This window comes from Prunus dulcis, unplaced genomic scaffold (assembly GCF_902201215.1).
Source record: "Prunus dulcis unplaced genomic scaffold, ALMONDv2, whole genome shotgun sequence".
Taxonomy (NCBI): Eukaryota; Viridiplantae; Streptophyta; class Magnoliopsida; order Rosales; family Rosaceae; genus Prunus; species Prunus dulcis.
The window spans coordinates 9,006-23,932 of record NW_023010194.1 but is presented as its reverse complement, the minus strand read 5'-3'; the positions used below and the strand labels follow the sequence as shown (position 1 = coordinate 23,932).

Sequence of the window (14,927 nt, the reverse complement as noted above, 5' to 3'; positions counted from 1 at the left end):
GGCATGTAACCGTTGGTGCTGAAGTCACGACGACGTCAGCGCCGTAAATTCAAATTTTTTTATCGTTGGCGCGTGTAATTTGACTGAAGTGCGCTGACGTCGTCGTGACGTCAGCACCAACGTCAGCACCAACTCGGGCTCGAGCCCAGTCGAATTTTGCCCTTGGGCCTGCCCGGGCTCGTGGGACTCGCAGCTTGCTCGGGCTAGTTTCGTCGCGCTGGAGGTGGACTCGGGCTCATTTTTGCCTTTTGCCTGTGCCAGGTCCTACCGCTGCACATGGCCTAAAACTTCAAAAGTTAATGACCCACTCATCATTAATTCAATGATATAAAACTTCAAAAGTAACGATTTGAACATTTATCCTATGATGATCATTTTTTAGACGAAAGCCTGTCCAGATTCTGCTCACATCTGTATGGATAGACGGTGAAGCCAGAGTCGACTATGCGGGGAGTCTGGAAAGGCCTTGGTCCCCAATTGAGTTCAGCCAAATACTATTTAAACAAAAAAAACTACTTAATCATAATTAAGTGCCCTAACTCAGATCAAAAGAACTAAATAAATCACTTAAATGCCTTATACTTCTACATTCCAAAGTAGTATATTTCAACTAAAGAGATTTACGAGTTCGCATCTTTCTTTCTGTTAATAAAAAACAAACAAAACCAAGTTATTACTTAAAAACTCCCAAATTTATTTTTTCTACGAAGATATATGTCCTTCGTTTTAGTAGTTGGCCGAGGACAACCCAAGAAGAAGCTGCCATGAACAAATAGAGGTAGAATTTACAGCACAGGATATGCCACTAAAGTCTAAATGTGCAACTGTACTGAACTATAAGGCCATTGAAATGTGTTTTATTAAATGCCCCAAAATTACCACGAACAAGCAGAGCTAGAATTTTCAATACCCGGGGACACATTTTCTTTTCCACAAGGCGTGAAGAAAAAAATTGCCATTAATATCACTTATAAAAAAAATAATAAATAAATAAATAACATTTATACATATCCTAGATGATATTTTATTGGTCATCTTGCATAAGTATGTAAACTTCTTACTGGACTTCTCTTCCTCAAAGATAAGTGGTGCAGATCCAAGTCTCTTTGGTCTTTCTATCTTCGCAGACTCCAAGACATTCAAGTAATCTTTAATGAATCTCAATTTTCTACAGACCAGCATCATGAAATTTGGAAGTCGTCGTTTGGCTAAATTAATTGGCTGCAACTACCTTCAATTACTTTGGCTCCATATATATCAATTTATCTACTATTACATTTTTTTTTCTTCTTAAATTAAGGATACCAATATGTCCATCTACTAGGTCTATCTCCATTCCGACAAAATTGATTATTGTGACGGATATGTTCAAGGCTTAACATGATTTTTTTTATATTTCTTTTTTACAAACGACAACATATTTACACAATACTTTAATTTCATCGGCTAGCTATAACTGGATATCGAACTAATCTTGAATATAATTATCAACATTTATATGAGTTGAATTTTATTTTTATCAAACGAAAAATCTTTATTACTTTAAGTAACAGTCAATATGAGATACAAAAGGACACCCGAAAAATATGGAGAAAGGAGATGCATCTCAGGTAGCCTTTTTAAAACCTTGCCATGAAAACCCCCTGTGGAGGAAAATCCGGTCAAGAAAAAAGAGTATCACGCACCTCTTGTGAAAAAAACTAAATTTCCTCTCTATTCGACCCAATTGTAGGCCATAACCAATGTGGAGCCAATCCAGCCCAAAACAATGCCTTTGCCGTAAACCATTTGAACATTTATCCTATGATGATCAGTTTAGTCGAAAGCCTTGCCAGACTCAATCCATTTTTCAATCAAGATTTAACTTATTCGAATTAACTAAAAATTTAACATTTAAGATAAATATATAAATTATATAAATTCAAACATCAATATATAAAAATCTAAAATAAGAGGTTACGCTTGATACATTGAAATCTAATGCATAAACAAGATAAATATTTGTAACAATTCAATCATTTCTTTTTCTTTTTTGACTTTCAAATTGTTGTTTTTTAAGGAATCATTGCTACTTGAAATCAGAAACAGTAGAAGGAAATCCAATGAAATTTTAATACTTCAAATAATAAATAAAGAACAACATAACTTGAAATTTGAGAAATCCCCCTCCACAACAACAAACTTAAAACTTCCAAATTTGCAATCAATTAGAGCTTAAAAGAGTTGAAAAACAGCCCATGTTACTTTTTTTTAAAAATATTAAAAGAATATATAATAAATATAATATACCTCTTTATAAAATTAAAATTTTAAAAAATTTGGACCCCCTTGGACAGTGGACTCAGAGTAGTTGCATTGACTGCCCCTGTTCAGGGCCGATACTAATTTCAACTTAAGAGAGGTTCTTAGTTTGCATCCTTCCTTCTGTTAATAAAAAAACAAATACAATAAAATTACTTCATTTGTTTTTGTTTGAATATTTATTTTTTTTTTCAATTCTATGTATTCGTCTATTTCTTGTTTTCTGTCAAATCGTTTTTTTATGAAAGATCAACATTCACATCCTTCGCCAATGTAGAAAGTGCCACTCTAGGAGAAGAAGTTGCCACGAACAAACAAAGGTAGAATTTACATCACAGGATATGCCACTGAAGTCTAAATGTGCAACTATAGGTGTTGATGCTCTTTTTCGGAGAGGGCCAACTTTGAGTAATGTGGTGTGTCTTCAGCAAGGGGGAAGGTCAGGACCTTCGGAAAGGGAAGAACCTGCAGACGACAAAGTGGAAGAAGCAGCCGTCAAGCTTCGGACACCGGTGTGGTGCCTACCGAATGCTCTTCTGAAAAATTCTCACCACTTGATCTCAACTCCAAAAAAAAGCAAGTTAGCAAATCTTTTTCTCACTAAAAAATGTTTTCTCAAAAAGACCCACGTGACTTCCTGACTTTGAAAAGTCAAAATTTTCAATTATCACAAAGGAGTTGATAGGGAGTTAAGGAAGGCAGGTCTTACTGAAGGACTTCTCCATTTATGCAGCCAAAGAAAGAAGATCAAATGTCTTTTTTTACACATAGGAAAGCTCTGCACCAGGGAATGTGTTCACCTATTTTGATTTTGATCCTGTGATGGTAGGGGAAAGTTCTCGATTGGCTTGAAAATCATTGGTGGTCAACTAGTCAACTTTCTTTTGTGCATGAGCATGCCACTGCTAGCAATGAAAACCCTAGAAGACTTCTTAAAAATAGATAACATGCACCCCAAGTTATTGATTTCTAAACAAACAATTGTGAATTTGGGTGAGGAATATCTCCCAAGTAAGTTTTTTTCTTGCCTCAGACAGGTGAGGACTTCATAATTTTTCATAGTACAAAAACTGGTAGTTCTGGCCAGAATAAATGATAAGAAAGTGAACTATTTTAGGTAAAATTGCTTTTACAAAGCTCAAAAAAGGAAAGACCAACTCTGGAAAAAAAAAAAAAAAAAAAAGCATTGGACTTCAATTTCGGCCTGGATAGCTGCTTTTGATCCAGACTGGACTGGGTATATCTGTGCTGGATTGGACCATCAACACTTTCAACTGTCAAGTTTCAGCTGTAAATCGATACCAACGTTCGAGTTTGGCTATCTCAAGCCCTGGAAGGCATTTTGAGTGGGGTTGGAGCCTCTTCAATCTGAAAGGGGTAGAAGTGGCTGAATTTGATGATTACTGAGCTGGAACTGCACTGTAGTACCTGACAGGACCCGACCCAAATTTCACTTTAGAATCCGAGCTGAACCCTGTGCGTGTCTGATACTTAGCAGGTGCCGAGCACAATGACTAAATTGCCCTTCTAGTTAAAATTCAGGTTTATTACAAGTTCGACTTCTACTGAAAATTTGACAGAACCTCTCCTGTAATTTGATCATTTCCCAACATTTCAACCTGTCAAAAGCATAAATAAATAAATAACCCAACTGCCAGCATGCCTATTATTTACATCTAAACAATTCAACTAAACTAAATGGCTTTAGGCCATACAGGAAACCTAGGGCAATATCAGAGCTGCTAGTTTAGAATTTGCAAAGGCATAATATGATAACAAAGAGATCCTACGTAGCGGAATGGATGGATGAGAAGAAGTGACAGCCCTATGGTGACATTCTGGTACACGACTATTACTTGGGGGCGCAAAACATTGAAAAACATGTGAGTGGAGAAAAAATAAAAGTTTAGAAATAGCATACGAACATACTAATCCCTCTGTAAAAACAGTTAGAAAACTCTATTATCTCAATGTTCTATATTCGTATTGAAATCAACATGTGTATATATATATTATCGATCATGCATCCAATCAAATCATGAAAACAATTGAAACCATTGAAAAATAATAATTTCCTCCCACCTAGGTGTACCCATTTATATCCGTCAATTCCTTTATTTTCCATCAATTCCTCATAACACGTCCTAGCAGGTATCGGTAATACAAGGTCGACTCGAGCCGCAATCCTAGCAGGATTTAGGAGACCTTTAGTCAACCTAATCCGCATTCCTCACTCCCACGGTCCGGGCATCCTTGAAACTCGTGAGGCAGATGTCAAGCGCGCTGACTATATCGAAGGCAACAATTTTATTCCAAAGGCAACATTTATTTTGAGGCAACTTTTATTCCAAGGCAACCTTGGGTACATAAGGTGGTTTTTAAAATACATTTATATTCTCGAAAAAAAAAAAAGATTACAGATTATAAAAATGATTATAAAACTATTCCTCATTCTATTCTTGAATCCTGTTGCCATTCTTGGAAACTACAATTTTACTTCCCATCAAATCAGTCAATCTGGTAATCACCTCATTTCCTACTTTCCAAGTCATGCTCAACTTACATATAAACAGAATATAACAAAAATATTCAAAATCAACCAATCATGCTTGGAAAGCCATAAACAAATAATAACTTATTCAAGATCAAACAATGAAATTCATTTGCATAAAATCATTTAGAAAACAAAAGTCCTCTCACTGAGCGTCGCGTCCGAGTTAGCTGGACCTTTCGAGGGTCCCTCCTGCGGGTCAACTAGTGCCCGAGTAACTATTTATGCCATAATAAATATTTAATTAATATAAATACTCAACATAATCATTTAATTCCAAAACCCTGACCCCAGGCTTCTAAAAGTGCATGTACCCAATTTCAGATTATTCCTATGCCCACTTAAACATTTTGGACAGTTAGAATTGTCTAAAAAGACCTGAGATTCGCTAAGGGATAAACTTCCATATTGCTCAACCCGAGACCCCGTGGGGTTCACGACCTCCATTTATCGATCCGAGAGTTCATAGAGGTTCCACATATTTTAATAATGATGTTCTGCAAGTTTGGTTCGAATTGGACAGTCGAATTGATCACAATCGTTGGATCACACGGTTATAATTTAATTAAACTTTGAATTATTAAATCGGAGAATCCGGGACTCTGATTCACGATCAGCGAAATCCTATACGATCCTAGGAATACCTATATCAACATCTATTAAATTCAAGACGATCCAACAGTTTGAACCTATCAAACCCGGATAACGCGCAATAGGCAAAACCCGTTCGAGACTCAAATGACATCTGAATTGGAATCCGAGCACACCTACATGCCCATGACAACACAAGGATCACATAAGGATGAAATGGGGCGTCACCGCTTTGCCCACGCACCACCACACGTGCTGGCAGTGCGCGGGTGCCCATAGCGATATCACTCACCAAAAAATCTCAAAATTACGGCCCAAGGCTCCTACCCTAGGTTCAGGACATCGATTGAAGCCACTTTTGTTCTTGGACCTACCCCGAAAAATGGCCGAAAGTGGCCGGAATTTCAACCAAAAAATGGGGCCAAAACCAAGTTCCAAAATCGTTTTCCTACATGTCAAATCAACCAATTCCTACCCCACAGGCAGCTAGAGCTTGAAGAGTAGATGAGATTCCATACCTTGATCACGGGAAATGGCGGTGGAGGACGGAGAACGACCGATTGAAATTTCGTGCGAAAACCGGCCTGTTTTCGTGGTTTTTCTGTGGCTGAGACGATGGCTATCGACGGAGGAAGGTTGGGGTTCGAAGGCGGGACCAGGCCAGTCGTTTTGGCACCGGTCTCATGGCTGGCAGTGGATGGTGGCCGAAGTTTCAAACAGAGAGAGGAAGAAAATGTCGGGGAGAGAGAGAGAGAAGAAGACGCACGGAGGAGAGAGAAGAGAGATTTCTGATTTTAAAATCCAGTTTTCAAAAATTATGCTTTTGCCCCTACCATGATGGTTAGTTTGATTTTCTTAATGAACAACTCTCTGCTCCCTACTTATCTCTTTAGAAAATGTAGTCAGCTTATTCCTTGGAAATGACACCTGCTCTGGTGCAGAATTTTTCTGTATAAGAATTTTGATCTTTTGGCTAAAAATATTGGCTGAAAAAAGATTCAGAGACGTCTTCTTTTTATACTTTGACAGGACTCGCCCCGAATTTCCCAAAACCCGAGACGAATCCTATGGAAATTTCCGACATCACCCCGATGTCGAGCCCACTTTTAAAACTATATCTTTTTTCCCAAAAGGAATAAGGGCACGAGACTTTCTACCGAAATTTCGGCAGAGTCTCCCCTGTAAATTGAACATTTCCCCAAAATTTCAACCTGCACAAAAACACATTTAATATCCCAACAGGCAGCACGCACAATTTCATGCAATTCACATAAACGGCCTTCGGCCTTCCAATAATTCTCAACAAACTACCAAGTACACTATCAAATCAATTCATACCTTAAACAAGGTAAACAATAGATTCAAATATGAATTATGAATACTAACTACAACATACATCATCTATCTTTTCCAAATCCAACATACGAGGTTTTAACCTCCTAACACAATAACATCTATGTCTGCGGCTGCACTTAATAACCTTAGGCTGCCTATGTACCCTTCCTGAGGGATCATGCCACACGTAGTTCTTTCATAAAACCCAATTCCACACATAGGCAATACCTTTATTCATTTCTCTGTATTTCACATTATTCCCCATATGCCGGTAATACCAACGCCACGTATGAGGCCTGTCAACATGCCGGATAACCTACGCCACGTGCGACCTCACCATATTATCACATAATCTCCCCATACGCCGGTACTACCAACGCCACATATGGGGCCTGTCAACAAGCCGAATAACCTACGCCACGTGCGACCTCAACATACTATCACATATCTCCCCATACGCTGGTACAACCAACGCCACATATGGGGTCTGTCAACACGCCGGATAACCTACGCCACGTGTAACCTCAACATAATATCACAATATCTCTACATACGCCGGTACAACTAACGCCACGTATGGGGACTTTCTCAACACCGGATAACCTACGCTACGCGAGACCTCAACATCATGTTACAATATGTCCCCATACGTCGGTACAACCAATGCCACGTATGGGGTCTATCGACACGCCAGATAACCTATGCCACATGCGACCTCAACATATTGTCACAATATCTCCCCATACGTCGGTACAACCAACGCCACGTATGGGGCCTGTTTGCATGCCGGATAACCTGCGCCACGTGGGACCTAACTTTCACAGGGTGGTACTTGTAGTGTAACCAAAATCTGGGGAGGTGCCTAAGGTAGTATGTATAGCACTTCAAACTGACATTCTAGACTCTTTTTATACCTTTACAACCATATAGAAATATATATATTGATTTCTAATATTGTGTAAACCTCAACAACAGTCTCGCATCTGATAATTCCCCAATTTAAAATAATAAATTAATATCCTGTCCCACATAATCAACATAACTCATCTAACATTCAAGACCTATCTCTACGGTCATTTAAATCCCCTGGGAAGGTGAGACTACTCCGGAATACTTACGGTCAACCAAGGGTCAAACTACCCCAACCCTAGTCAAATGGGCCCACGGAGCCCACGACCTCCAAAGTCTGATCCAAAAGTTCCTATGGGTTCTACAAGTTATAGGACACTCGTCCTGCAAGTTTGGTCTAGATCGGACCGTCCGATAGCTCACGATTGCACAATCTGACGGTTATTATAAAAAAATAAACTTTAAACTATTAAATCGGAACATCCGGGGCTCCAATTCAAGATCCGTGAATTCCTACACGATCCTAGAAATACCTAGATTAACATATATTAAATTCAAGACCATCCAACGGTCCAAACTTATCGAACCTGGATAATGCGCAATACGCGATATCCGTTCGATAGTCAAACGACGTCCGAATTGAGATCCGCGTAATCCTACACACTCGTGACAACCTAAGCATCTCATCGAGACACAGTGCAACTTCACCACCCTCGCCCACGGGCCGCCCCACGCTCCGGCAGCGCTGGGTGCCCAAAGCGATTACGCATCGCCAGAAAATCTCAAAACCATGGCTCCAAACTCCTAACCCAGGTATAACACCCTATTTGGAGCCACTTTTGCTCTTGGACCTACCCCAAAAACTGACCGAAGGTGGCCGGAATTGCACTCCTAAAACTGATCGAATTTCAATTCGTAAATCGAATTACCTACGCTAAGAATCGATCCAATCCTACCCGACAGGCAACTAGAGCATGAAAAGTAGGTGAGAAACCATACCTTACTTGTCGGAGGAGGGAGATCGACGATGGAGAAGTTTGGACGACACCGGCCGCTTCTTCTCCATTTTTTGGCTAAACCGTGGGGGCTGGCGGCGAGACCTTGCTGGATTTGGAAGAGGACGACGCCCCGGTCATTTTGGTACCGGTCCCGTTGTCATCGGTGGCCGGAGGAGAGAACGGCTAGCCAAAATGTGGCCAACTGCCGCTGCGTGCGGGAGAAAGATGAGAGAGAGAGAGAGAGAGAGAGAGAGAGAGAGAGAGAGAGAGAGAGAGACCACGCGGGGGAGAGAGAGATAGAGAGACAGAGAGAAAAATCTGATTTTTATAAAAATTCCATTTCAAAATAATTACGATTGTGCTACTAAGTTTCTTTTGACCATATCTCTCTCGTTACAACTCCGATTCGAGCCCACCACGTGTCTACGGACTCATCTCAGTACGACCTACCCATAAATACCAGTCACTACCTCAAACTCTTTTTGGGTAAGAAAATGACCAAATTACTCCTACCTCAAGGGTAAATTTGTAATTCCAATTAAATAATTTAAATAATGGGTTAAATTTGGAGTTGGGGTGTTACATACTTGCCTTCATTAACTCCCTGCCAACTCTCTAGTGATAGTTGAAAATTTTGACTTTTCAAAGTCAGGTAGTCATATAGGTTTTTTGAGAAAAGATTTGCTGACTTGTCTTTTTCTGGGGTAGAGAGATCAAATGGTGTGAAAAAGGCAGTGTTAGTTCCTTTTAATCCTTGTAGATAAAAAGCCCAAATGTTTATGTTTTCTGGCCCTTTTGAAAAGACAAGCTGGACGTGCCGAGAATTGGCCCAAACTCAAGATAAACTTTGGTGGCTGCCAAAATTTTAACATGGGCTTTTCAATTTTGGGCGGGGCGTGCCAATTTAGGCCCAAACAGAAGGTTGCCTTTCCAAGGGATAAGCATGCCACGTTTTCAAGAGATAAGTAGGGAGCAAGGGAGTTGTTCATCAGGAAAAGCAAACTGACCATCATGATAGATTTTCACTCAATTCATTATTTGCCTCTTTAAAAGTGCAATTAAGAATTTCCAGGTTCTTTACCTTCCCTTCAGTAAGAGATTTCTTCCCTTAAGCTTGAAAGTTTCAGTAAAAAGGACATCATACTTTTCACACATACCCAAGTATGACTGGTCATCCTGTTCCTTGTGTGACTGGTCATCATGTTCCCTGTATGACTGGTCATCATGCCTATCATCTCCAGACACAGATTCATTTCCTGAATCAGATTTTCTTCCTTAACTACATGAACTTTAGCAAGGCTAGAGTTATGAACAGAACCAACAAGGGCAAAATTATTTGCCTCTTCATAAGATGAAGTGATATAGTTATTGGAATCATCACTACCATTATCACTCCATTGTGCACTAATTGACTCTTCTCTCCCATTAAACTTTGTCTTGTGGTTATTTGCACATTCCACATCAATGTGACCAGCACCACCACATAGATAGCACTTTACAAGACCTTTCAAACTTTTGTCCTCCCTAAAGCCATAAGAGTCCAAAACATTCATCTCCTTAAAAACATTGTCTTGAGACACACATGTAGACGAACTAGGAAGATTCTGACAATTCCTAGTGACTTTGGTTTTATCTTTGACAACCCTTCTATAATTCTTAACAAACAAGGCAAGCTCATCATGAATGCAAGGAGCAATTTGATCCATTTTTATGTTTGCACACCTAATACCAACTAGCACCCAAAGGATCTCTCTATTTATGTTAAGAGCTGGTGCTCTGATACCAATTGAAATTGGTACTTAGGTGACGAGGGGTAAATTTAAAAGATATTCAACCAAGAACGCAACAAACTTCACACACTCTAGACCTTGACCAAATACTCTTATGACTAGTCAACTGTCAGATATGAATTATACCAAATAATAACATACACAGAGCATACCAAGATGTACCTGCAAGCCTAGAGAATTACTAGTGACAACCTAGGCACTCAGAAGGACCCATCAATCTAGGCATCCCCTGTGCTAGCAACAACTATGGTGAAAGTGTGTGAAGACAATATAATCAAGCAAACACCAAACAGCAAATAATGATGACTAGTCAACTACAAGGATACAAACCCAGAATTCACACGATGACTAGTCAACCACTAAGAACACAAACCCAGAATTCATACGATGACTAGTCAACCACTAAGAACACAAACCCAGAATTCATATGATGACTAGTCAACCACTAAGAACACAAACCCAGAATTCATACGATGACTAGTCAACCACCAAGAACACAAACCCAGAATTCATACGATGACTAGTCAACCACCAAGAACACAAACCCAGAAAAATTACAGAGATGCAAACAGAAATTGTTCACCCAGAAACCCACCATTGGGAAAAACTGGGGGTCATCAACCGACCATGCAATCCACTAAGTAGAAAAAGATTCTTACAAAGGAACACAAGCAAGCTCAAGCAAAACCTAGATCTATTTAGGAAGATGAGCTATACCTCCTTTGTGCAATCTTCTTCTCCAACTTAGCAAAGCTTGAAGCTCAGTTCTTCATGGCAATGGCAGCTCCTTCTCCAGCTTGTTCATCCCATGGCACTAGCTTGCAAGCTCTAACTAAAACAGAAACCAAAATTTGGATTCAAATAAGAATGACCGATTTCTTCAAGAAACCATACTCTTGAAGAAATCAATCTTGAATCTGACCTAGATATAAATGAAAGAGTGTTTTAAGTAGCTAGATGCAGATTAGTATTTCAAATGCAGTTTTTCAAAAAGAAATCAATTTGGAAAAACTCATAGATGAAAATAAGATGGTTCTCTCTTGAGGAAGACGAAGCGAAAGATGGCAAGCCAAACTTTCCAAAACTTCCACCCAAAAGAGATGACTGCCCAAAGAGGAATTCCTTAGCCTTTACAGACAAAAATTCCCTTAGGTCAGAATCAGACATGGCAGTAGAGAGAGAAAAGAGAATAGGACAAAAAAGTTGGTTATGCAGCTGGAAATCCTACAGAGCAAGGATGACTAGTCATACAAGAAACAGATGACTAGTCATCATTTTATGAAAACAGTTTAATGCAATGTTATGCAATGCATAATTTACCTTTGTCAATTTGCTTGAACCTCCATAGGATTGTTGTTAGTTAAGAACACCTAGAGAAGTTATTCTCAATCTAAACTTGAGCTTGATAAATAACAATAAAAATTTTATTACAAATCAAGAGAAGCCAAAAGAAAAACTCAAAATACATACATTAACAATTTATGGCTTTAGTCACCCATCATAAACCATAGCTTAGGCAAATCATTAATGCCTGCCCACCAGCCATCCTATGCCTTCACATCAGCCACCCTTTCTAGAGCCAAAGAGTAGGTACTCATTGAAACAAGTCAACAACATACCATAAATGCTATCTCAGCTTTCCAGCAGCTTGCCAACCTTCATTGAACTCAGAAGTGACCCAAAACGTCCTTGCAATGAAGTGGAAAGCAATAGCACATGAAAGGAGGACTTCAAAACACGTGGAAAACCAAAACAACACTACTGGAGCGACCGGTGGCCTAGACAGTTCAACTGGTTGCATTTTGGCAGAGTCTCCAGTGATTGGTCGCTTGATGCCTGGCGACCGGTCGCTTTTAGGCAGATTCATCTGCGACCGGTCGCTTGAAGTTCGGCGACCAGTCGCTTGCCCAAGCCTATTATCCTTAGGTGAGTCAATTTTTCCAACATTAATTGCAATTTATTCTCAATAAGTTTACGGAGATCAAATTTTTGAATCACATTTGAAGATTACATGACATGACATGCGATTTAAAATGTAGATTTATTTGAAGTTGATGCTTTTATCCATTTTGACATATTATTGTACTTACCATTTGCTACTGAACCTCATTGCATCATCTGGACACCATTTGTTCACATAAAATCATTCATAATTTTCTGTTATTGTAACATAATGAAAGAGGGGTAATATATATTTGATACAAATTCTATGTGCAATATATTTTCCAAAAATTCTTTGGGCATGACATTAATTCTATCTTTAATTAAATACCGAACTATCGATATTCACATATATATTTTATTGAAGTTGGTAAAAGTATATCGTTAACATATCAATATGTTTATTATTGACGATAATAATATCGACACATTATCAATTACATGTAGACAATTCTATCTTTATTGAAGATCAGATGCTTGATACATAGCCAGACTATAATAATCGACACGTTACCAATTACATGTGGAGAGTCTAACCTTTATTAAAGATCAAACGTTTAATATAGAGCCGGACAAATTATCGACACATTGCATGAGAGTCCTATCTTTATTAAAGATCTTGTCCTTTCTATAGTTCATATATATGTATGCTCGTCATGGGCAGAAAGTAATGGCGTAGTTAGGTCCACCATTGCATGTAAATGTACCCTTGTTGTCATCATAAGCGAAGCTGTAAGCGTTGGGGCATGCTTGACTGAATATCTGAGAGTAATTTGTCGGTGGGCATGTCTCTGGAGTGTTTTGAGGCGGAGTGCAACAGTACTGCGGCTCACCGAATTTAACACATGCGCTCAAGCAGGCAACCACGCTCCCATCGGACCCTGTCTTTTGCAGCTCACTCGGACAAACTGCGTTCACGTTCGCCGGGCAACTAGCCATCTTGCAGTCGCCGGTACCGCCTTGTGGAGTCACAGACATGGGCAAGTTGAAGCCATCAACAAGACTAACGTCGTAGAAATCTTGTCCTCCGCCTGCTGGAATATTGAATTCCGCTAAAGTTGCAGGCGGAATGGCACCGGCACCGTTGCACGTGACTTGACCAGAGGCACAGTCTGCGGTGGCACAGACGAACTTTCCAGAGGCGTCCGTTGAGCATCCAGTTCGGGCCCAGAAGCGGCCGTTCCATGGCACCGGAGTGTCTAGGCTGAAGCTAGCTTGGGATGCTAACTCGAACCCTGTGGTTGATAATTGAGGTTGTTGATCGGAGGTTAGGGTTCCTGGCCAGACCGTGTAGGGGCAATTGTTTTTGAAAGACATTGTCGCTGCATGTGCACCTGCCATGCAAAGTAAACCACACGTAATTTGATGCAGTAATCACAAACCACACTTATTGTGACCAAATATTAAATTAAAATTAAAGAAAATAAGAAGCTAAGACTATAAGAAAAGATCAATGAGCATTTCTATCGTTTGGCCAAAATGAAAAACTTAAAGAAAATAAGAAGCTTGTTTACCTCCGAAGGAAAGGATGGTTAAGCTGAGGCTGAGGACTACTAATAGGGTTTTCATCATCGGAATGTCTTAGTTTGCTTTGTTTCGAATTTGATGAGCTCGGGCTTTAGTTATATAGGCTTGGTGCGGGCCTAACTTTTTGTTCTTTTGCAGGACTTATGGTTGCTGCGATGACAAGTCTTACGAATCTTTTTGGGGGAATTTGAATACCTAACTTATCAAGTTGCTTGACCCAAAAAAAAAATATTATATATTTTTAAAAAAACTTATCGCATGTCATATAATCTTCAAATGTGATATATGTCATGACATGTAATCTTAAAACTTAAGACTTCCAATTTTATAATCAGTTAGAGCTTAAAAGAGTTGATAGACACCATGTTACTTTTTTTAAAAAAAAAAAAAATTTAAAAGAATATATAATAAATATAATATATCTCTTTATAAAATTTATAAAAATATAAAAAATATAAAAAATATAAAAAATTGGCCTCCTAGACAGTGGACCCAAAACAGTGGAATTGACTGCCCTTGTCCAAGATCGGCACTGATTTCAACTTAAGAGGTTCTGAGTTTGCATCTTCTTTATGTTAATAAAAAAAAACAAACAAAATCAAATTAATTCATATGTTTTTGTATGTAGATTTTTTTTTTTTTCAATTCTATGTATTTGTTTACTTCTTTCTTTCTGTCAAATCGTTTTTTTTTAAAAAAAAAAAATCAACATTCACATCTTTCGCCAATATAGAAAGTGTCACTCTAGGAGAAGAAGCTGCCACGAACAAACAGAGGTAGAATTTACAGCACAGGATATGCCACTAAAGTCTAAATGTGCAACTCCACTATACTGTAGGGCCATTGAAATGTGTATTTTCAATCCCCCCTAAATCACCAGAACAAGCAAAGCTAGAATTTTCAATACTTAGGAGACATTCTTTTCTACATGCGGTGAAGAAAATTAATGTGTCTGCCTTGACCCGTGAAGAAGAAGAAAAATTTAGTTGCAACTAGGCCTCATCATTTGGCCCCCGGGCTCATGGCTGATGGGGGCCCATCCGG

At 39.1% G+C, this 14,927-nt stretch overlaps 1 protein-coding gene across 1 annotated transcript; it reads right to left on the bottom strand.

Moving 5' to 3' along the window:
• Positions 1-12,735: 12,735 nt before the first annotated feature.
• On the bottom strand, positions 12,736-14,006 carry LOC117613170 (glucan endo-1,3-beta-glucosidase). The gene is made up of 2 exons (XM_034341810.1): positions 13,871-14,006; positions 12,736-13,690 (listed from the first exon to the last, which is right to left on the bottom strand). The coding sequence occupies exons 1-2, from the start codon at positions 13,926-13,928 to the stop codon at positions 13,011-13,013; spliced, it is 738 nt and encodes a 245-aa protein (XP_034197701.1). The 5' UTR covers positions 13,929-14,006; the 3' UTR covers positions 12,736-13,010.
• Between the last annotated feature and the right edge of the window lie 921 nt (positions 14,007-14,927).

Bases quoted from the DNA above. Each gene is read 5' to 3' on its own strand.
- LOC117613170 (XM_034341810.1), bottom strand. From the start codon at position 13,928: ATGATGAAAACCCTATTAGTAGTCCTCAGCCTCAGCTTAACCATCCTT. The intron at 13,691-13,870 runs GTAAACAAGCTT...TTTGCATGGCAG, and splicing joins AACCATCCTTTCCTTCGGAG to GTGCACATGCAGCGACAATG.